Below are 23,458 nucleotides of genomic sequence, written 5' to 3' on the forward strand. Positions count from 1 at the left end.
GGTCTCAGGTGCCCTAACTCCCCGCCCGGAAGCCTCCCACCTCCTCACACTGACCCCTCTCACCCCAGAGCCCGCTCCGGCGTCTCCTTCCTTCCCTAGATGTATGGGTGTGCCTGACATTTCTGGAATTCACTCCACACATATAATGAGGCCATTTTGAGAAGGCCTGCCTCAGGGGGAACCAGAGAGCTGTCTAGTGTCCCCACCCTGACCCCTGCCAACTCCTCTCGGCTGTACAAGCCAGGCTGCAACAGATAAATTGACACTGCCGGCCTCAGCAACCCTACCCCTGCCTGCCCCACACCTTTCCAGCCTTAAGAACTAGCAGTGAGGGATTTGGGATTCACGGCTGTGCAGGCTGCCTGGGAACTAAGCGGCCTTAGAGAGGTATCATCAGGTGGCTTGCTGCATGGGTCAGTGTTCACATGGGAAATGCCGATGTCAACTCGGCAAGAATCGAAACAGAATGGGGCTCCAGTCAACAGTGCGGAAGTGATTGATTGTAGCTGCAGCCAGTGGCATTGGGGTGACTCTGAGATATTAGTTTATCATGAGGATATGGGGCCACACCCGCTGGCAGAACCGATGTGCACCTGGGGTGAGACCGGCGGCCTAACGCTGAAGAACCAGGTTTCAGCCTCTGAGCGCAGGGCCTTCTCTCCAGCCCCCGTGGCCCACTGAGACCCGAGTGACAGAAAAGGAGCAGATCCGCAGGCAGGCCCTCTGAGGCAGCAGCAGGACAGGGTGCCAGAAGGAGAGTGTGGAGTTGCCACTCCGAAGATTCTAGAAACTCTGGCCTGGGTGTGATGGCTCACACCTGTAATCCCAGCACTGGGAGGCTGAGGCGTGTGGATCACCTGAGGTCAGGAGTTCGAGACCAGCCTGGCCAACGTGGTGAAACCCCCATCTCTACTTAAAATACAAAAATTAGCCAGGCGTGGTGGCACATGCCTGTAGTCCCAGCTACTTGGGAGGCTGAGGCAGGAGAATCACTTGAACTCAGGAGGCAGAAGTTGCAGTGAGCTGATATCATGCCACTGCACTCCAGCCTGGGCAATGGAGCAAGACTCTGTCTCAAAAAAAAAAGAAAAAAAAAAAAAAACGGAAACTCTGCCTAGGTGGCTTAGCTATTCACCTGCCCAGAAGCAGTGAGGAGACCCAGTGCTCCCTCCAGCAGGCCTGTTTTCCAGTGCATGGCCATCCACCCTCCCTTGGAGAAGTCCCGGGAGATAGGGTCCGTCCTCCTCCCTCTTTTGCCACCTTCTCCGCTCCCAGAGGCTATTCCTGCACTCTTGGCCTAGTCTCTCACTGAGAGCAGGGATTCCCTCTCTGGCAGAAGGATAAAGAAGGACCCTGCTTGGAGCCGGGACAGCCAAAGGGACAGGGCCTGGACGGGGAGGAGGTAGAAGTCTAGCCCCTGCCACCTCCCCACACATACCTCCACCCCCCACCCCCGCCCCAAGAATGTAATTAAGCAGCAGCTTCTGCCAGGAGCCAAGCTTTCTGCCTTCCGACTATAAATCACCTTCTGAATCATCTCAGCTCCCAGAGAAGCAGCTTCTGCTCAGGCTGCTCCAGGCTGCCCTGGTGCCACTCCCCCGGGAAGCCTGCTTCCCCCACCCCTCCTGTGCCCAGCCCCCTGGCTCTAGGTCCCAACAACAGTCTGGCAGACTCTGGGGGTCGGGGGAGGATTAGGGGACACTCCAGTAACATTCTCTACCCTGCCCTCCCTTCCTGAGCAGGCAAAGAGCTGAAGTGAGGTTAGCCTGGCCCAGCGTCCTCAACTTGAGAATAAAACTAGAGCACTATGGGGCAAAACAGGCAAAAAGAAGAAAAGGAGAAAACAGAGCCAGGTGGGGCAAATCTGGGAGGGCTTCTTGGAAGAGGCAAGTTTGGCTCCAGGACTTCAGATGGGGGGTGAAATGGCTAACATCGATATACTTCCTGTATGAAAGGTATCGTTTTAAGAAGTATTCACTCAGTCATTTTCGAAACCCTATGAAATAGAGGCAATCATTACATTCATTTTACAGATGAGGAAACTGAGGCTTGTAGAGGTTAACTTGCCCTAGGTTACCCAGGCAGTACATGAAAAAGCCAGATGTGAATGCAGACGGCCTGGCTCCAGAAGAGTGGGAGTGTTTGGGGTGAGGTTTGGAAGTGCAAGCAGGCTGGCTTGGGCGAGTGGGGCAGCCAGTTCTTTGGGATTTAGGTCAGATGGAGCCACAGAAAGAAAGGGGTGGACTGTCTAATACAAGCCAGAATGTGTGCGGTGGAGTGTCACGCTTCACAGCAATGAGCCCAGAACCTGTCCCAGCCCTGTGACTCTGAGAGGGAGAAGGGACCCCTCCATGTGCTTAAGGAAAATGAAGCCCAGAAGGAGGCAGGGACCTGAATGAAGCCTAGAGAAGTGAAGTGACTTATTCCAGATGACAGGGTCCGTGGGTATTAAACTTGGAATTCAGACACAGTCTCTCCAACTCCCCATTCTAAGCATTTTCGAGCATACAAGGTAACACAGGTATACAAATGTAACATTGGGATGGCCCTAACCTTTGGGGGTGGGGTTGGGGCTAGCCATACCTCCACCCTGAGTTAGGAATGAGGGGTGGAAGATGTCATGTCCTCCTTGGCAGCTGGAGAAAGTTTCTGTGGCTCACATCATCGTAGATGGGAAAGGTTCTGCTCAACTCCTGGCTCATCACATTCTGAGACCAGAAATATCTTCCCTTTCCCCACTTCTTTTTCCCTGGAAGCGTCTGTTAGCTGCATCCTCCTCTGAAATAAGTCACTTTTCCTGTGCCATCCCCTGGCTCCTTGTCTCCCGCCCAGACCAAGGAGAGACTTATTCCAATTCTACATCAGCTCAAGTACCATTAATGTTTATTAGCATTAAGTTCTGTAGTGAGGAGGACGGGGGATGCTTGCTGGGCTGAGTTCATTCTTTGGAGATTTCCACCCAGAGCCCTCTCTGCCTCAGTTTCTCCACCTTTGTCAGTGACTGAGCATGCAGCCAGAGGCCAGACTGTGGGCCCTGGTAGCGCCTGGCTGGGTTCGCCACTGGTGAAGCTGCAGCAAGTACCTCCTAAAAGACTTGGCACCGGAGTCCAGGTCCTCTTTTACCTCCTCGCCAAAGGTCTTCCTACCAGGCCAGGATTAATTGCAGGGCAGACATCTCAGACCCAAGCCCTTGGGATCCCTGGGGTGGAGATGGGGGAGATACTCAGACTCCACCCATCGCTTACCTCTTGGCCCCAGAGCTGTTGATAAAATGCTCTGAGAGTCTAGAACTTTCCCTGAGAGCTGCCCCTTCCCCCACGCCATCCCCCTCACATATTAAAGCAGGTTCTTCTAAGGACATAGCTCAGGCTCCTGATATTATTATAACGTTTGACCTGTTTTCTACTTTTTAAGCAAAATGTGATCCCTTCAGAAGAATACCAACAGATCAGCCACCAATTTTGCTCCCTCTGGACTCCGAAGCCCCGCCCATGATGGGGGCGGGGTGAGCAGGAGGGCTGTTAACTCACTTCCAAGAGACCTGGACTAATTTCCCCGCCACTTCCCCCCAGGGAAAGGTCTGCCCTGGAAGGAAGACCACCCGGTTAAAGCCTGGCCATCCAATCTGGTATCTGCCCATCTGTCTGTCTGTCTGTCTGTGGGATCAACAGCCTCCAGCCAGCTCAGCTTCTCGCCAGCCCCAGCCAGCCCAGCCCCAGCGAGCTGTAATTCCTGCCTGTTACAAGTGTTAACACCTGGCCTGGGGCCTTCCTCCCCCGCAGTCTCCAGGTGCCTCCCTGGGCCCAGCCCACTGACCCCCACGGGGTTTGACTGAACATGTTCACAAGCCTCTGAAAGGCGGGTGGAGGTGGGAGTGGGTGGGGGAGGCAACAGGACATCTGACAGATGGGGAAACTGAGGTAGGACTTAGGCAAGCGCTCAAGTGGGAGGATGGTCCTGGGACAGCAGAACGAGAACTCAGGTGTCCTATTTCCCAGCTCGCTGCCCTTGTCCTCTGCAAAACACTTTCACCCAAGCTGTGAGGCAGGGACAGCTGGGGACCCCTGGGTGAAGGGTAAGGAAACAGACCCAGATGGGTGACCACTGGTCCTCAGTCACACAGCAGCAGGGTGAGCTCCTGACCCCAGCAGGCCCCCTCCATCACTGGAATGTAGCAGGTGCTGGGCTAGGCCCTAATAACATAGGTTTATCCCCCCACCCAATGCCCCCAAGAAGGAGAAGAAAGACAAGTTTCTCCACCAGCAGCTGACTGGGACTGACAAGGGGAATTTGAGAAATCATGCTGCTGCTTCTGTCCCGGCTCTGTCACTACCTGGAGCACATCTCTCCCTTCCAGGGGCATCAGTCTGAGGCCCCTTAGAGCTGTCCCTTCTGGTCATCCTTCACTCAGGACTAGGGTCAGGCAGTGTGGGCTGAGGGTGTCGTCCTTGAGGGGCGGCATGGACAGAAATCCCAGCTACAAGACTTCCCCTGTCAATGCTTGCTGGGGAATGAGTGAGCGGGTGGGCCAAAGAGGGCAAGGCAAGATAAGCTTAGATGCTCAAAGTATTGGAATCTGACTGCCCGGCTGGGTGGCGGGTGGCTGGGATGAGGAGGTGGGGCAGAAGCGGGATCAGGAATCAGAGGCCCATCCACCCTACAGCCCCAGCCCCGAGAAGGTGACTCACCCTCCACCCCAGCTGCAAGACCAAAGAAAACAATCTCAGAGAGAAGGGCCAGTGACTCTAGTGCCTGGACAGACAGGACAAGCTGGTGCCAAGGAAGCCTCTGCCCCTGCCTCTCCAGCGTGCCATCCCTGGCCAGCTGTGCCCCCTGCAGCCACCTTGTGAGACTTTTGCTTCCTGTTGGACCTCCCCTCCAGGCCCATGGCTGCCCACCAAACACCCAAGCTCAAGTGTCATTCATACCCACAGGTAGCTGTCTGTAAACATATTCACAGCCACACAGCCCCAGGCCTGGCACCTGGGGACAGGATCACAGGCAGACTCAGACACAGCCCTCAAACAGTATGGACTTGAGGCTCACTCTCCTACTTACAAGCACAATCAGGTCATGGCCATGAGCACCGATATTCACGCACAAAGACATCTGTGGGGCTTTCCCCACACTGTCATGAAGGCATGCGCGCACACGCACGCGTGCGTGCACACACACACACACTCACATGCCCAGTCATGAACACAGTCAAGCCCAGCGTCACAAGCAGACACAGGCACTGACCTTTACGTGGGCAAAGATACTTCTAGACTTCTCTCTGTCTCTCACACACGTACATACACACATCACAGCATCGGCCACTTGCTGACACTTATGTGCAGAGACACAGCACACCCTATCGTGGGCCAAAGATTCCCCAACACACCCACACGGTTTCACATCCACAGTTGCCCAGTTATAGGCACAAACACTTTTGCACATAGAGACACATTAGTGTATAGACAACACCTCTTAGGGTCATAGACCCAGAAACACACAGACAGACACACACACACACACGCCTCTCCTTGGCTTAGACAAAGCAGCATCCCTGTCCCCCACCAAATTCCCAAACAAGCCATGTGTCTAGCATGATGTGAGGGCCAGCGTCTTGACCTTCCAGCTTTCCCCAGCATTTCCTCTGATTGGGTAATTCCTATCTAGATGGTCCCCAAGACACCATTTCACGCCAGAATCTCCACCAACTGGAAGAGTGTCCTCTTCCAATCCATAGGGCTGGAGAGCCGGGTCTCTCTTCCCCAGTTCCTGCCACCTATGGGCTGCCAAGCCTTTCCTCACTACCCTCCCCCACCCACCACAGTCCCTGCGAAGGCAAGGCAAAGAACAGCATGGCCTTGGCCCGGGAATGAGAAGAGGGTCAGGAATGGCTGGGTAAGGCTGGACTGGTGTGGTTAGCAGCCTTCCCCCAGACCCTCGGAGCCCCCCATCCTGGAGTCCCTCGCTGTCCCGGCCACCCCATGGACTTCTTTATGTGCTGGAAGCCTCAGGTTAGCCCAGCCCCACGGAAAAGTGTGGGTTGGGCAGAAGAAAGACTTCCCCTTGGCTGGCTGTCCTGGGAGCAACTCCTAGCACCCTCTAAATTGAGACCCTTGGCCATGCCCCCACCCTCTCTCCTAGGGGCCCCCAAACACACAGACACAAATGGTGCCACCCCCAAACAACTAGAAGACTCGGGGTGTGGCCCCCAAATCCCGCCATCTCTGCTCCTCCTACCCAAGGCTCTGGGGTGGTGAGGCAGGGAGACTGGGGGCCTGCGGGCTGTACCGCGGCGTGGTGGCACTTCTCTCTGACTTTCACCCTGAGGGCCACAGCCCGCTTCTCACTCACAGATCCCCAATTCTTCCTCCTCACCTCCCACCCCCAGGCCGAGGCTCTCCTACGTCCAGGAGGGGAAGATTCTTTAATTAAAGTTTTCCGGAATGCAGGGGGCTGGAGACTGGGGAGAGGTGGGGTGTAATTTAGAGAACTGGTTTCAGTGTCTTCCCCTCTGGCCCCTGGGACCTGCGGAGGGTGGGGGAGTGGCGATGGGGCCGCTTGGAAAACAAGGGGACTCCTGGAGCTGAGGCTCCCAAAGGGATGTTTATTCCTCACACAGGCCCCCCAGACACGCACAGCCCCCCAAGCACTGCACCCGGCTTCCCAGCCTTATTTACTAAAATGTCTTTTGTATCCGCATTTCTCGGGGACCGAATTCTCCTTTCCCTCTCTCTTTCTCTTCAGTCCTCGCTTTTCCAAAAGGAACAAATGTGACATGGAGAATTGGGTTTTTGGTCAAAGAACAACAAGCCTACCCCTCCCAGACAACTACGTTTTCAAGGAACCCCCCTTTTGCCAGGGTGGACAAGCAGGAAATGAATAAAACCCGAATTCAATGGCATCCCGGATCAGCAAATACCATATTCACTCCAGAGGCTCAAGATGAATCTAGAGCAGTGGGGAGAATCTGATGAAATCCCCCCACTCCCTTGCCCCGGGAGGAGCCCTGACGCCTTTGGGGTCTGAAATACGAAGGCAAGGGGGGTTATTGTGGGGAATCTCTTGATGGAGGCGCCGGCAGAGGTGGGGTGGCAGTGAAGGAACAGGATGGTTTTGCCCATGAAGACCCCAAAATGGAGAAGAGGAGTGGCTGGGCCCCAGGGACAGCGCTGGATTTCCAGAAACCCAGCTGCAAGCAAATGGGGGGTCTTCGGGGGGGCCTCTAGATTGGGACGGGCAGAGGGTTAGGATCTAAGAATAAGAAACCTCCTGAGACGCGGAAAGTCCTCCAGCCTCTGCAGCCGGGAGCAGGGAAAATGGTGAGGGAGCCAGGAGTTGGATTCCGAAGGCGACACCAGCAGAAAATCCAGGAGGGGTGGGCGGGTGGGGGTCTGGCGGGAGGCGAGGAGAGGAGCCCCAGCCCTGCCGCAGCCCACCCCCAGCCGGCGCCCCCACCTTTTCCGGACGCGGCGGGGAAACCGGGCCGCGGGCAGACAAGAGGCGAGTCTTACCACCAAATTGGGTAGCCGGCGAGGACCCTGGTGCCACCGAGCAGGAGGCCGAGGAGCAGCCCGAGCAGGTGGGGCTCCATTAGAAGCGGCTCCGAGGAGGAAGTTTGCCCGCGACCATGAAGAGGGGGAGCGACGCCCCCAATAGTTGGAACAAAGTCCACTTGAGATTGGAAATGACTTTCGGGCTTGTCAGAAGCGCACCTCCACCCGCAGCCGCCCCCCTCCCGAGCCCAGCGCGGAGCAGCCGGGTTTGAGGATGTCAGCGAGCAACCAATCAGCGCCCGCGGCCTAAGGTAAGAGATGAGTCTGTAGTTCAGCCTGTCAATCACACACCCCTCCCGCCCGGCCCACAACTCGGGCTCCGGGAAGGGCATCGCCCAGCAAACTTGGGCAAAGCCCGCGCCCTGGACGCCGCAAGGCTTCGCGGGGGGCGCGGGGGGCCGGACCCTCTGCTACCGCAGCGGCCCCCCGCCGGCCAGGGTTAGGGCGCGGGGGCTTTGACCCGGGCGTTCACATGGCGAGGGCTTGGCGTGGGCATGAACGGGTGGCTCCTCCGCTGGCGGGGACCGTGACCCGTTGGGACGTGGGCCCGTGAGGAATCGAGGGTGGAAAACACAGGGATGTTTCCAGAAGCCTCACTCGGGCGGGTCAGGATCGCGGGGTGGGGGAACGCACCCCCTCCCAGCTTCCAGCCTCCCGATCCCGCCAGCCCTCCGGGCCCTCGCCCCGGCCGCGGGAGGTCGTTTTCCGGGCGTCCGAGGGGCGTGCGGAAGAGTCCGCGGAGGCTCGAAGGTCTGGCTGCGGGCGGCGCCGGGGGACCGAGCCGAGTGTCATTTGAGTCTTTTGTCAGGGATCAGATCGGTATCGGGACCTCCTGCTGCCTTTGCATTTCCTGCAACTGACACCAGCGGCCAGTCGCATTTCCTGCTCGCGGAGTCAGGTCACTTTCTCCTCCTTGAGGGGTTCAGGCCCGACCTCAGGCCCAGGTCGGAAGCTTGACCCACAGCCTCATTGGAATCATCGGTGGGACCATCAGGGACCGGTGAAACGCGCAGCTCTGGCCGAGGGCGGCCCAGGTCCTCGGAGGACCCTGCTGCCCTCCGGAGCGTCCCTCACTGCCCGACCCTCCCGCCTGAGGCCCTGGTTCTTCTACTGATAGGGAGCTCCAGCGTGGGGTTTTGCGGTAAAGACCCTTGCCCTGTGTGGACACCAAATGCCTCCAGATCCCCAGCCCTCCCCACAGGGAAGGAGTCCTTCCAGGCCCCCTCGGGGCTTGCTTCCTCTCCTCTCCCTCTCCAGAGCGAGGAATCAGGTCTCAGCCCTGGGAAGTATCGACATTGTGGTCAGGCTTTGGGGACTCACGCCCGGCCACCTGGGTGCCTTCCCCTAGGCCCCCTCCCCGGCCACCTGAGGTACCAGGGCTCTGCGCAGCCCCGGTCTGGGTGAGGGAAGCCCCGACGGTGGGGAGCGGCGGACTGCGGTGTAGGGAACTGTGGCAGAAGGGGCAGAGAATGAGCCGACCCGAGTCCTACAGAGGCCTGGAACGGCGGGCGTTCCTAGAGGTGGGGGCCACGGCTGGAGGATGTCTCACGCCAGGGGGCCAGACATTCCTGGCCTTTGATCTGAGCCCCCGTACCCACAGCTCGAACCTGCGGGCCCTTCTGGTCGGCAAGCCCTCTCCGCACGCGGCTGCTGCCGGCACTGTGAGCGCGGGGAAATGGCCCCGGGGGCACCAAGGGTCGGGAGAGCCGCCTGGGCTTGTCACGGCTCCTGCTGCGTTCCTAGCCCGGTGCTGGAGTGGAAGGGGTGGGAGGGGGGGTTGAAAGAGAGGAGGGAAGGGGAGGAAAAGGAGAGACGGAGAGGAGGAGAGAGAGAGGGGCTCAGAGATGAGAGAGAAGCTGACAGAAACCAAGAAAAGGGGGAGGAGGCTGAGCCACCGGCGTGAGGAAGAAAGGGGCAGGGGTGAGGGGAGAGGACCAAGGAGGTGCAAGGCGGAGAAAAATCGTGAACCTGCCCAGGAGCGGTGGAGCTGGCGCGGGGCAGCTGCAGAGATGGGGATCCCTAGAGATGCTCCCCATGACTGGGATGATTCTGGGGTGCCTTGCTTCTGATTCGCCTGGAAAGGGGGTTGCTGTTGGCATGAATGCAGAGCCTCAGGACCAAGACTCTGGGAGTGGAGAGCCTTCCACATACATCCCTCTTGTCTGGAGGCCTGCTGGATCCTACCTGGGGTCCTGTCCTGCTCATGGAGCTCCCAGGTGGCTTCTAATCAGCGCTGACTGCTGGAGTCCTGCCCAAGGGCTCAGGAGTTCTAGAGCCCGGTGACAAGTCATGCTGAGAGCTGGGGAGGGCTACCTTCCCTGGCCACTCAGACACCACTGTGGATGCAGTGTGATGGGGCAACAAGGCCTGGATTTGATGGCCTTTTGGAGTCATTGCTGGGCCTCAAGATTCCACAGCTGCCAGCCCTGTGAGGTGGGGGCAAAAGATCCGGGGCTGCCGGTGGGAGCGTGTGTTGGCTGAGATATGTCCAGCCAGCATCCTGGGTGCCGTGGGCAAGACCGGTCATTCCCTGAAGGGCCATGTGTACCTGGATGCCTCCTCCAGGGAGCCTGGAGCACTCGGAGACCCATCTCATGTGCATCAGGCGGGAAACAAGTGGGTGGGAGGGTGGAGTCCAGGAGCTGCTGGCAATGTGCACCTGGGAAGTGACAGAGGAGAGGACTGGCATCTACCACCGGCCCTGTGAGGCGCCCTGGAGAATGGAGGCGTGTGTGGGGATTTCCCCCACTTGAAAACATCTCAGAGGAGGGGAGCCTGAGCCCCTTCCCTTCCGCCAGGTGTCTTTCCTTCAACACAGATTTAATTTCCTTCCTCCTTCGAGGCTTGAGCTGCCACTAGTGGAGACATAAGAATGGTTTCTGTCAGGGGAGGGCAGGCACCCCAACCACAGGTCACAGAAACATCCTTCTCTAACAGGCACCCCAAGCCCCAGGGTGGTTTCACTTGGTGGAGAAAGGGTTAAATGAACTACAAGACCTAGAAGGGTGGGCGGAATGGAGGCATCAGCCAGTGGACTGGGAGGCCACCGCTCTGAACAGGAGGGTGGTCTCTTGGAGGGGGACAGAAGAGGCAGCAAGAGCCAGGGAACTGGGGACACGGGGTGGCACGTGGAAAGCACTTTTGTTGTGTGTGAATGTCTGGGACCTTAGACCCGGGAAGGGGACCCCAGCCCCAGTCCAACACACCCTCTCTAGCTGGCCCGGAGGTTCCTTTTGATGTGCACTCCCTCGGGGCTCAGAGTCGGCCTCTCTGTATTCAGTGAGCCTTCACTAGACCCCCTGCGGAGGCACCGGGTAGACAAAGAATCCCGTGGCCAGGCCCGCACCCGCCCTCATGGGGCTACCCGTCTGTCACGGGGAGGGAGGAGGAAATCTCCGATCCAGGCACTGTGCGATGCATTTTTGCTTGAAACACGTGTTGGGGCTGCCAGGCGGGAGTTGGGAGCCAGACCAACCTGCGTGGATAAAGGGAGAGGCAAAGCCGCTGTGGGCGGGGAAGCAGGCGGGGAAGTGCGAAGGGCTGAAGGTCTAACACCACAGGTTTGGGGAGGAACGGCTCGAAGGGAGCGCGTAGGGAGCTCCAGGGCCACCTGGAGAGGAGGGCGTTTCTTTCTCCTAGGAGCTGTAAGAACCACAGAGTGGTTTTAGGCGAGCTCCCCAGAGGCCACTGGAAGGCTGGACAGCAGAGCCTGGAAGCAAGAAGGCCCTAGCGTGGGTGGTGGGCGCAGGAGTAAATCAGATTCCTTTTCACCGCCCAGCTCAGTTCGCTGGCATAGAGGCAGAGTCCTGGAAATGCAAGAAGCCCCCGACTTGCGCCTAGTGAGCGAATAGTAAGTGAGCAACAGATGTTAATCTAACACACGAAGCGCAGGTGCACTCGTGGGTCGGCTGGGAGCCTGGCGGTCCAGGCGTGCCCCCTGGCGGTGGTGCTGATAGCAAGGTGGGAAGTCGGCAGGCGAGGAAGGGGCCCCGCCTGGTCCCACTCTGCTCCCTGTGGCTGGACCTGGCATCCTCAATCGTTGCTGGTGAGCAGCCCGATTGCGGAGGATCTTGGTTAAGTAGGTGCCCTCATGAGTGAACGCCCTTAAGCTACCTCGCAATCCTGGAGCTTAGCTGGGGATAAGGGGTGCCTGGCTTCAGGCTCCCCTCTCCTCCCCAGACAGGAGGAGGGCGGGCAGGCCCAGGTGATGCTTGTCCAGGGCTCTCTCTCCCGGGCACCGCCAGATCCACCCTGCAGATGCCTCCCGCTTCCGCTGACATATGGGAGGCTGCCAGCGGCAGGCCGATGTCACCGGCTCTTCCTGGACCCTGAGATCACAGGGGCTGCTGTGGGCACGTGAGACATTCTTCCTGTGGCAGTAGTTCCTCTTGTCTTAGCTCTAGCTCCCCAGAGCATTTTGTTTTATTTATTCATATATATGTATTTTTTTAGACGGAGTTTTGTTCTCATTGCCCAGGTTGGAGTGCAATACGCGGTCTCGGCTCATTGCAAGCTCCACCTCTCAGGTTCAAGTGATTCTCCTGCCTCAGCCTCTCAAGTAGCTGGGATTACATGGGCCTGCCACCATGCCTGGCTAATTTTTTTTTTTGTATTTTTAGTCGAGATAGAGTTTCACCATGTTGGCTAGGCTGGTCTTGAACTCCTGACCTATATTTTTAAGACAGAGTCTCCCTATGTGGCCCAGGTGGGAGTGCAGTGATGCAATATTGGCTCACTGCAACCTCCACCTCCCCATGTTCAAGCGATTCTCCTGCCTCAGCCACTCAGGTAGCTGGGATTACAGGCATGCAACGCCACACCCAGTTAATTTTTTTTTTTTTTTTTTTTTTTTTTTTTGGTAGAGATGGGATTTCAATATGTTAGCCAGACTGGTCTTGAACTCCTGACCTCAAGTGATCCACCCGCCCGGGTCTCCCAAAGTCCTGGGATTAAGGTGCGAGCCACCATGCCCAGCCTCCCCAGAGCATTTTGGAAAGTGATTTGGGGTGAAAGTCCTTTAGAAGGGAGGGAATGGAGTGGGGTGGGGTAGTGTCCGGCTGTCTGTCATCTCTAAGCCCCCGGCTTCAGTTGTGGAGTGGAGATTACACTTTCCACCTTGTAGGGAGCTGTCAGCGTTAAATGAGAACAGTGCTGATGGAATGCCAGACCACGGACGGTGAATATGAAATATTGGGTTTCTTTCTTCTCTTGAGGTGACGAATAAGCCTCTCTCTCAGGTCTCTCCTGTCCCAGTCGGTGTCCGATAAGCAGTCCCCCTTCAGGTGCCCAGGAGCCTACTTCAAAATATCTACTTCAGAGAGGCCCCTCCAGACCCCTCTCTGCTCCCCAGCCCTGTTCTGTTAGGCCTCTTATTCAGCTTTATTTTCCAGCATGGCCCTGACACTGATGTGATTAACATGTGATTACATATTATTATTATAGTATTACTATAGTATTATTATTACTAAGATATTGAGACAGAGTCTCACTCTGTCGCCCAGGCTAGAGTGCAGTGGCACAATCCTGGCTCACTGCAACCTCCGCTTCCCAGATTCAAGTGACTCTCCTGCCTCAGCCTCCTGAGTAGCTGGGATTACAGGTGCCTGCCACCACGCCTGGCTAATTTTGTATTTTTAATAGAGACAGGGTTTCTCCATGTTGGTCAGGCTGGTCTCGAACTCCCGACCTCAGGTGATCCCCCAGCCTCGGCCTCCCAAAGTGCTGGGATTACAGGCGTGGGCTACCACACCGGGCCTGATTATTATTTATTTAGATGCTGTCTTGCTCTGTTGCCCAGACTGGAGTACAGCGGCGTGATCTTGGCTCACTGCCACATCCACCTCCAGGGTTCAAGCGATTCTCCTGCCTCAGCCTCTGGAGTAGCTGGGACTACAGGCCCCCGCCACCACGTCTGGCTAATTTTTGTATTTTCAGTAGAGACAAGGTTTCACCATGTTGGCCAGTATGGTCTTGAACTCCTGACCTGAGGTGATCTGCCAGCCTTAGCCTCCCAAAGTGCTGGGATTACAGGCATGAAGCACCGTGCCCTGTTACTTATACATTATTACATAGCAGACAAATTGGGCTACTTGAGTGTGGTGTGTATTATCTATCTCCAACTGTAAAATCTAAACTCCACAAGACTGCTGAACCCCCAGTGGTGCGGGGCCCAGCACCTAGCAGGCCCTCGAAAACACTGTCGATGATGGGCCCAGAGGACAGGGAGCAGGCAGGGCTGAGGTCTCAGATGGAAGGACCACCAGCTCAGGTCTGGGCTGCTGTGACCCCTCAGGGGCCTCAGTGCCCCCATCTTTAGTGGCCCTGGCCCCTACAACTCCCGCCTACCCCGGCTACCCTGCTCTGTGCTTTGGTTCCTGTGTCCCTCTCGTTTTGTTTGTTTGTTTGTTTTGTTTTTCTGTTTTTGAGACAGAGTTTCATTCTTATTGCCCAGGCTGGAGTGCAATGGTGCAATCTTGGCTCACCACAACCTCCCCCTCCCGGGTTCAAGCGATTCCTCTGCCTCAGCCTCCCGAGCAGCTGGGATGACAGGCATGTGCCACCACGCCTGGCTAATTTTGTGTTTTTAGTAGAGATGGGGTTTCTCCATGTTGGTCAGGCTGGTCTCGAACTCCTGACCTCAGGTGATCTGCCCACTTTGGCCTCCCAAAGTGCTTGGATTACAGGCATGAGCCACTGCACCTGGCCTCCTGTGTCCCTCTCATATGATCCTGTGCTGCCTCCACTGGGGTGAGATTAAGGGTGGGCAGCCTGTTGGTAAGTCACTGTCATGTGGGGGCATTGGGCTTGGTGGCCCCTGGTGCTGTCCCTCCAGCCATGTGCCACAGCTCTCCCTACCTCCCTCTCTTTCTCCTCCTCAGCCTCCCTCCACGCCCCTTTATTCTGCCTTTGCCTCAGAACCCTGAGCCCCATCCCTGGATATGGCTGGCCTGCCTGAGGCTTTGGGGCTCTTACTCAAGGCCAGTTGCTGGCGTGGGTGTGATCCTGCCTGAGGAGACAGAGCCAGAGCTCTGTGTGCGGCTGCCACGGTCTCTTTCAATCATCTGGAGCTGGAGCTCTTTGGTTTTCCTTTCACTCCCCGTGTACGGGACACAAGCAGGCAGGGGAGAGGAGAGGAGCCCTCGTTGTGACCCAGGTGGGGCTTGGAGCCATCCTTGGTCTCTTCCGTCTGCAACCTTAGTCGTGATGGGCCCCCACCTTCCACCTGGGCTCCGAGGGTGGGAAAGTGTCTGTATTTCCCATCGCACACGTTGACTGCGTGCCTGCCATGCACAAGGCTCTACGAGGAATGGGACCACCTCATGGAGCCTGCCTTCTCCCCATAACCCACCTCCTGCTGATGCACACAGTAGGTGCTCTGTGAATTTTGGCTGGTCCATTTCTTCGATGCATCTTCATTGAGCAACTCTGTGTGCACAGCCCCTTAGCAGGTGAACACTGATGAACAAGGCAGCCCAGGTGCTGGCCCGCAAGGGGCTTGCCATCTGCTGGGGACAGTCACTCATCAGAGGACCAAATACATAAACGTGTCCTTAAAAAACAAAACCAGAGGTGTGGAAGCTTTTTCCATCTTAGGAGTCTTGCGGGGAAGACTTTTGTGGAGGCACATTAGGGAGATAGGCTCATGAGCCTGATATTATCCTTGGAGATGGTGAAGAAATTTCTAGTGAAGTCCTGGTTTGCACATTCCAGAACTCTGCCAACTAACAACCTTCTCCACAGACCAGTATGGCCAGTAGTGGTCATTGCTGGGACCTCAGGGTGGCCAGCTATCAGCCCTGAGTCCTGGGAGCCTAGTCCCATGGAAGGAGGCCCAGTAGGCTGGCAATGAGGTCATAGCTGCCTCACTGGAAGGGGCCTAGGCACAGCTGGCACAGATGTAGGAGGGTCCTTGGGCAAACCAGGGACATCTCCTGGCATTGCCCACATCTCAGCACGACCCACCTCCTATACGCCTTTGTCTTGGCTTCCAGGTAAGGCCTGAATGGGGATTCACGTGCCAGGCTGGGAAATCCTCTCTAGTGGTTGCCTTAGAGCCCAGGTCTTATGCTACCGTGGCCGCAGTGAATCCCAGCTCTGCCTCTTACTGTGTGACACTGAGCATATTACCTAACCTCTGCACCTGCTTCATCACCTGGAAAATGGGTACAATAACACTTGTCTCAAAAGACGATTGCCTGTTCAGTGGAGTGATAGCTGCTGTGTTTGAAATGGCACCTGGGACACATAGAACAACCAGTGAGCATCCACTGCCTCCCTCTGTGTCAATCAGCTGCTTTTTTTTTTTTTTTTTTTTTTTGAGACAGAGTCTCGCTCTACCACCCAGGCTGGAGTGCAGTGGTGCCATCTCGGCTCACTGCAACCTCCACCTCCTGGGTTCAAGTGATTCTCCTGAGTAGCTGGGACTACAGATGCAAGCCAGCATGCCTGGCTAATTTTTGTATTTTTAGTAGAGACGGAATTTCATCATGTTGGCCAGGCTTGTCTTGAACTTCTGACCTCAAATGATCCACCTGCCTCAGCCTCCCAGAGTGTTGGGATTACAGGCGTGAGCCACCACGCCCAGCCTCACCTGCTCTACACTAAACAGCCTCAGGCTTCTGTTTAGGTTTAGTGTAGCTCACACTTCTGGTGGTCCCTTCCCCCAGGATGGCAGAGGCCCGCAGTTTGTTCTGGTCTTTACCACTCCCCTACCTTGCTCAGAGATAAATCCTGACTGATCTAAGCCAATCATGGGGACCCATTCTGCTTTCCAGGGATTGGCCTGAACTGGGTGACATGAGCATGAGGGAGATCTGCTGAAGGGTGCAAGAGGGTTTCTGGGAAGAGTTTTGGGGGCTCTTAAAATGACACACAGTAAGAAATACCTTTTCCCTGCTTTTGGACATTGTTGTGTTTGGGTTGAGATGCGTGGAGCTGCAGCAGCCATTCTGTGAGTATGAGGAAAGCTGCCTGAAGATGAAGCTGACCAGCAGAGGAAGACAAAGCAAAGAGAAAGATACAAAGTTTGTCTCTGACACTATTTCTGAGACATTAACTGCCTTCAGAGGAGTCCTTCTTTGGAACTTCTCATGATATGAAATAAGATGTTTTCCTTGTTGGTTAGCTCACTTGACACTGTCACTTGCAGCCAAAGGCCTCCTAACTAATATCTGTATCCTCCTCACCCATCATGTCTAGTGTAGGGTAGTTGGATTAAATGTTGAGATTAACTTACAAGGTGAGCTGCTTTTACTTAAGGATGGGTAAGTGTTAGGATTTTTTCTTTTTCTTTTCTCTTTTTTTGAGACACAGTCTCGCTCTGTCACTCAGGCTGGAGTGCAGTCGCACAATCCTGACTCACTGCAACCTCCATCTCCCAGGCTCGAACGATCCTCTGACCTCAGCCTCCCAAGTAGCTGGGACTACAAGGATACACCACCACGCCAAGCTAATTTTTAAAAATTTTTGGTAGAGGTGGGGTCTCATCATGTTGTGCAGTCAGGCTGGTCTTGAACGCCTGAGCTCAAGTGATCCATCCACCTCAGCCTCCCACAGTTCTGGGATTACAGGCGTGAGGCGCCACACCCTGCCAGGGCTTCTTTTTCTTAATTTGAGGGTTTAGTCTAGGTGGGGGTAAGATTGCAACAGGCGCCTGGAGCTGGGAGCCTCATTCTGAGATGACTTGTGGGGAGAAAGGAAACAGCAAAAGGGAGAGGTGAGATTTAAAAAGAATCCAGAATATAGTTCTGCCCAGGCCGGGCACAGTGGCTCGTGCCTGTGTTTCCAGAACTTTGGGAGGCCAAGGTGGGCAGATCGCTTTGAGCTCAGAAGTTCAAGACCAGCCTGGACAACATGGTGAAACCCTATCTCTACCAAAAAAAAAAAAAAATCAGCCAGGCATTGGTGGTTCGTGCCTGTAGTCCCAGCTATACAGGAGGCTGAGGCTGGAGAATCACTTGAGCCCAGGAGGCAGAGGTTGCAGCGAGCCACTGCACTCCAATCTGTGCGACAGAGTGAGACCCTGTCTCAAAAACGAAACAAACAAACAAAAAGAATATTGCTCTGCTGAGCGCTGCCTTTGCATTTTCCTTAAGAGGCTGTAAATTTGACTGCTAATGGGTTTGAGGTTAATGAAAATGTTTTGGAATTAGTGGTGAAGATTGCACAACTTTTTCAATATACTGGAATCTACTGAACTGTGCACTTTAAAAGGATGATTGTTATGGTATGTAAATTCTATCTCAGTTTTTTTTTTGAGACAGAGTTTCACTTTTGTCACCCAGGCTGGAGTGCAATGGAGCGATCTTGGCTCACTGCAACCTCCGCCTCCTGGGTTCAAGCGATTGTCCTGCCTCAGCCTCCCCAGTAGCTGGGACTACAGGCATGCGCCACTATGCCTGGCTAATTTTTTTGTATTTTTAGTAGAGATGGGGTTTCACCATGTTGGCCAGGCTAGTCTCGAACTCCCGACCTCAGGTGATCTGCCCGCTTCGGCCTTCCAAAATGCTGGGATTACTATGTGAGCCACCACACCTGGCCTCAATTTTTTAAAAAAGAGAAAAAGCAGTAGCCCAGCAGCCTGCCTCTTACAGTCTTCCCTCTGCCCTTCATTCTCAGGGAGTCTGGGAGCAATTCTAAGGCTCCCTGAGTGTGCGGGGGGGTCGGAGGGGGAGGGCATGGCCCCACCAGCCACACCACATAGGAGCACTTTCTAAAGGGCTGGTGGAAGACTTGCCTGGGGACACAGGGACTCATTCTTTCACCTGAGGGGATGGTTATCTCCTAAGGTCAAGTCCTCACTGGCCGAATAGCCTCAGGTTGGTGGGGTGGGGGGGAGTGATCCTGTGATAGAGTGGGGACAGCGTGGGCTCTGTGATCAGGAAGAACAAGATCACATCCTGGCTCCCTGCTGCTGAGCTGTGACTTTGGGCAAGTTATCCAGATCTCTCTGTGGCCGTTTCTTATCTGGCAAATGGGTATACTAATTCCACCCTTGGCAGAGTTAAGTGGCATAATTTACCAGAAAAGCTCAGGGCATCTGGTAGATAACAAAGGCTGACTTCCTAACACCTGTTATTATTGTGAGACCAAACGCAATGGCAGAATCCTGACCAGGCCGTCTTGGTGATTGAGGGCTGATGGTGACAAGACGTTCACAGCTCTCCTGCTCTTCTCAGCCTGCCCAAAGCCTTCCTCCCTCATCCTCATCATCCACCTGTACCCTGGCCTAACACAGCCCTCCCACCCCCACCCCGGCCTTTTGCTATGCACATCAGCAGGTGTAGTAATGTGGAAAATCATATTTTCTTTCCTTTTTTTGAGACGAGGTCTCGCTCTGTTGCCTAGGCTGGAGTGCAGTGGCACAAACGCTGCTCACTGCAGCCTCGACCTCCCAGCTCAAGCAATCCTCCCACCTCAGCCTCCTGAGTAGCTGAGACCACAGGTGTGCACCATCGTACCTGGCTGACTTTTTATTATTTGTAGAGAGAGTGTCTTCCTACGTTGCCCAGGTTGGTCTCCAACTCCTGGGCTCAACAGATCCTCCCCTCCCAAAGTGCTGAAATTACAGACATAAGCCACCATGCCTGGCTGGAAATCATATACTCTGAATTCCAAATCAGAGTACGTGGCATAACCAAAATTTTCGTTCTTTTACTTCATTTTTTTCCTCCAGAATTTAAGAAAATCTGAAATATAGTTTGGTCAAAGGTTGGACTTTTAAGAGCATTTTGATGGCTAGTGGTGACATTTCTCACAGTTAGAAATGGGCCACGGGTGCTCTAGGAGGTGAGGCATGGGTTAAATCACTTTGAATCACACAGTGAGAAAGCTCATTTATTCACATCCCCTGTTCCATTCTACTTCACTCCTTCTAAGTATCCTCAAAGAGAAAGTCTGTTTGGTCCTAATACGACTTCAGCGCCTCTCCAACACTTGCTAAGATCCTTTTCTAATAAGGAGAGAAAGTCACACATCCAGAGCCTTGGCGGGGCCATAGTATCTGGTTAGAATGAAATCTCATTGTTGAAAATCACAGAAATCTACAGTCTCCTTTTCACTCCATGTTGTTAAGAACAATGCAAATCAATGGAAATAAAAGTGTTCAGAAAACAGCAGAACAGGTCACGTGCGGCCGTGGAATGGAGGTAGCATGGGAATGCCTGGAGTCTGGAAAGCGCCGCAGCACGGGACAACAGAGCTGAGTGCTTGCAGGCCGGGTGCCCTGCCAGTGCCAGTCTGTGCGGTCGGGGCATCTTGGTTGACCAGAGACCCTGTGGGTCAGCGAGGCTGGAGCTGGCAGAACCCCAGAGTTGCACGTGGAAGCCACCCAGCTATGAGCTGAGATCCTCCCCCAGCATCTGCTCTGCCCCAAGGTACCAGCTAGGCGATCTGGGGTGGGCCATCCAGCCTTAAGAGTGGGTTGGATGACAGAGGGCACAGCACTAGGCCCCTGTGACTCAGATACTCATACTGGAGGGAGGGCGGAGGAGGAAGCGTAACTGTCTTCCAGTGTTCAGAAGGGCCGGTCAAGGTCCTGGGTTACCCTCTGTTCTAGGACCAGCAGAGGCTTTCTTCAGGGTCTAGGAGAAGGTGGGGAGGGCCCCAGAGCGGCTGGGTCAGACCCCCCTGAGCACTGCTCCAGGGGCAGGCAGGTCAGGCCCAAAAGGTGCATAGGCCTCAGGGAGCCACTTGTTCCCCTCTGGTTCCCCTCTAGTGAAGAGCCACAGAGGAGGGGACTGGGAAACCAGGGTTCTAGCCTCAGCTTCCTCCTGACCTGCTGTGTGTCCCTGGACAAGGCACTCACCCCCTCTGGGCCTCAGTGTCCCTCCAGATTGAAGCTGCCAAATGAAGAGGTCTTCTGGTCCTATATGCACAGATGGGATGCTCTGCCCCTCCTCGATCCCTCAGACCACCACCCTTTGTGTCCCTGTCCCCTTTCAGGGCAGACTAGGACACTGGGCCGGAGCTGGCTGCAGGCCTCCAGAGAGGGCTACCCCAGCCTTCCGCAGAGGCTTGTCCTCCTAGGTGACGGGGTTGTCCATGCCCAGCCCCGTGAGGCCTGCGTGGTTTCAGGCAGTGCCCAGTGGCACTATTGGTAGGCTCCAGACACTAAAAGAGGAAGCTGAGACCCTGAAAGGTGGGGGAGGAAAACAGGGAAGGAAGAGGTGCCTGCGGGGGGCGGGGGGGGGTGCTGCTGGCTGCCCCTCGCGAACGTGCTGAAGGTTGCCAACTTGAGTTTAAGCCTTGGTTCCAGAACACAAAGCCTCCTCTCTGGGGGCCTTGACCCCTCGGAGCCCCCACCCCTGGGGCCGGCTGAGCTGCCCCGAGGGAAGTAGCCCCAGAAGGGCCTGGTTGTTGGCTGGGAAGTGGCTGGGAGGGAAGTTTTAATGATACACAACACAAGACACAGGGGGGAAGGGGGGGTGGTGGAGGAGAGGAGGGAGGTTGGGGGGAGAAAGAAAGACCTCCTGCCAGGCCTGTTGCCAGGAGACCGCCAGGCAGCCAGAACCAGCCCTGCTCTTTTCACAGTTGGCTTTAAGCAGCAAGAGAAAGCCCGGGCCATAAAGGGGGACATGTGTTGCTGGGTGTGTAAGGCTAGCCTCTGCAGTTAGGGGAGCCCCTGCCCCCGCCCCCTGCCGCTGCCCCGAGAGAGCCCTTTGCGCCCCCAGCCCTGCCCCCGCACCTGGGGGTTGTGGATGAACGATCGAGCCTGCAGAGCAATGGAAAAGGCAAGGGTGGCCCTGGCCTTCCAATGTCACAGCCACTTTGGGGGTGAAACTCACCAGCTGGGGCCCCCAGGAAACTGGCAGGGGCTGGCGGGGTAGGGAGGCCCAGGATTCCAACATGGCACGTTCACGGAAAAGTATTCGTATTGGCTCTGGGCGGGCCCTCCAGGTGGGGGTGTCTAGAATTCTAGGAATCCTCAACAGGGCACTCGGATGGGAGCTGACAAGTCCCAGAAACCTGCATTCTGGCCCCTGGTTCTTGTCATGGATGCCATGGTGGGAACAGGCCCCTGGAGGCTGCGCCTTGGCACTTGGAGACTGTCCCTGCAGCACAGTGGACTGCTGTGTCCCTAAAGAGTCCACCACACAACCAGGAAAGAGCGAAAAGAGGGGGAGGGTTGTTGACAAAACAAGGACTCCAGGATCCTAGGCCCTGGCTGCCAATCCAGAGAGATGTCAGCTGAGGAGTGACGGCACTCTCAGCACAGAGGACGTCAGCGAACAGGAAACAGCATGGCATGGAAGCTGGGCCAGAGCCCCGACAGTTCAAATGAGCTCCCTGGGGTGACAGCTCCTTCCACGCTGTGTTCTTACGCCCTGCTGAAAACAGGCTGCGATTTCGGTTGCTTCTTATATCAATTGCATGAGAGGGAGGGCAGTTTCTTTTCATCCACTGGCATGCCGAGGCCTGAGTGCCAGTCCTGGGAGCCTTATCAGCCCTCTGAGAAGAATCAGAAGGAGAGTCGGAAGAATCAGAAGGGAATCGGGGTGGGAAGGGACAGCTAACTCACCCCGATTCCCCACCTGGTCACCTGGCCACCTGACTTCCCTCTGAGCCTTCGGAGGCACTGCCGGAGGCCAACCTGAGCTCAAACTCCAGTCTCCTGCTCAGTGCGGTGGGCAGCCCTGCTTCCCCGGCTCATGGAGTGAGTGAGGGTGTGTGTGAGCCAGTTCTGGACAAAATCAAGAAATCATTGTATCTTCCAAGAAATCTTGACTCTGTGCATATGCGTGCACTGAGCTGTTTCCCACGCGAGTGAGCGTCCTGGAAAACAGGCCTCCTCGGGGAGCGAGGGAGCCAGGCTGCCTGCTAGAAGCTGCGGGGCTCCTGACCCAGAGGCTTGCTTTTTCTCCAACTTCCTTTGCCTCTTTTTCTGGCTGCAGTGTGTGCTTCAGCTAGTTCTGGAGTCTTTCCTGTCCCCATTCTGGACCATGTCTCACCCCAGGCATCAAGAATGGTTCATACCTGTAATCCCAGCGTTTTGAGAGGCTGAGGCAGGAGGATCACTTGAGGCCAAGAGTTTCAGACCAACCTGAGCAGCATAGTGAAACCCTGTCTCTGCAAAAAATTTAAAAATAATCCAGGCATGGTGGCATGTGTCCGTAGTTCCAGCTACTCAGGAGGCTGAGGTGGGAGGATCCCTTGAGCCCGGGGATTTGAGGCTGCAGTGAGGTAGGATGGCACCACTACACGCCAGCCTGGTCAACAGAGCCAGACCCTGTTTCAAAAAGAAAAGAAAGAAAATGACGTACTTCCAGACGGGCTGAATCTCCATGAGGTGGTAACCATAAGGGTAGATTTGGTGACTCTCAGAAGGGGAAGTGGTGTCCCGGGCAGTGGCTGGAGGAGCAGGTGGTGCCTGGGTCTGACCGCTGGAGGGAGGCCTTCTGGGTTCTGCCTCTGGGAGAGGACAGGCTGCTGGAGAGGGCGAGCAGTAGGAGGTGAAGAGATGGGCCACCAGGGAGCCCACTGGGGCACCTGGCAAGTTCTGCTGGGCCCGCCAAGGCATGGCTGGGCTTTACAACAGGGGGTATGGAGCTCTTTGAGTGGAAAGCCCCTCTCGCCAGCTTGCCCCTGATTTCAGCCCAAGAACAGCCAACTCTAGCAAGCAAATCTACCTGCTGGGTCGTAGGTAGGGGCTCAGCCTTGTCCCTGAGGCTGGGCACAGGCTTGGTCCTTCTTGCCTGCCTCCTCTCTTTCCCTGTCCTCTGTCACATCCTTCCCTGACGCAGAGGGAAGTTTTAACCTGGAAGGTTCCCTCTGCCCTCTCACAACTCAGCACCCCTGTTATTCCTTCAGAACCCCTTGCCAGCTCCTCAAGGGCTTCCCCCACCCTCATATACTCTTAGAGTCTGTGGCTTCTGTTTCTCTAGCTTGTTAGGGGGAGAGTCCCCGGAGGTCCA

General features: G+C 55.7%; 1 protein-coding gene across 1 annotated transcript in view; it reads right to left on the reverse strand.

Annotated features, from left to right (window-relative positions):
- WNT3 (Wnt family member 3) overlaps nucleotides 1–7,707 on the reverse strand; it is a 54,045-nt gene extending 46,338 nt beyond the window's left edge. Inside the window, exon 1 of the mRNA XM_012444143.2 lies at nucleotides 7,506–7,707. Within this exon, the coding sequence (XP_012299566.1) occupies nucleotides 7,506–7,585 (80 nt within the window). The 5' untranslated portion in view covers nucleotides 7,586–7,707. The remainder of the gene's footprint in view (nucleotides 1–7,505) is intronic.
- Nucleotides 7,708–23,458: the final 15,751 nt, after the last annotated feature.

This window comes from Aotus nancymaae, unplaced genomic scaffold (assembly GCF_030222135.1).
Source record: "Aotus nancymaae isolate 86718 unplaced genomic scaffold, 86718_ANA_hifiasm-v0.15.2.pri h1tg000089l, whole genome shotgun sequence".
NCBI classification, from domain to species: Eukaryota; Metazoa; Chordata; class Mammalia; order Primates; family Aotidae; genus Aotus; species Aotus nancymaae.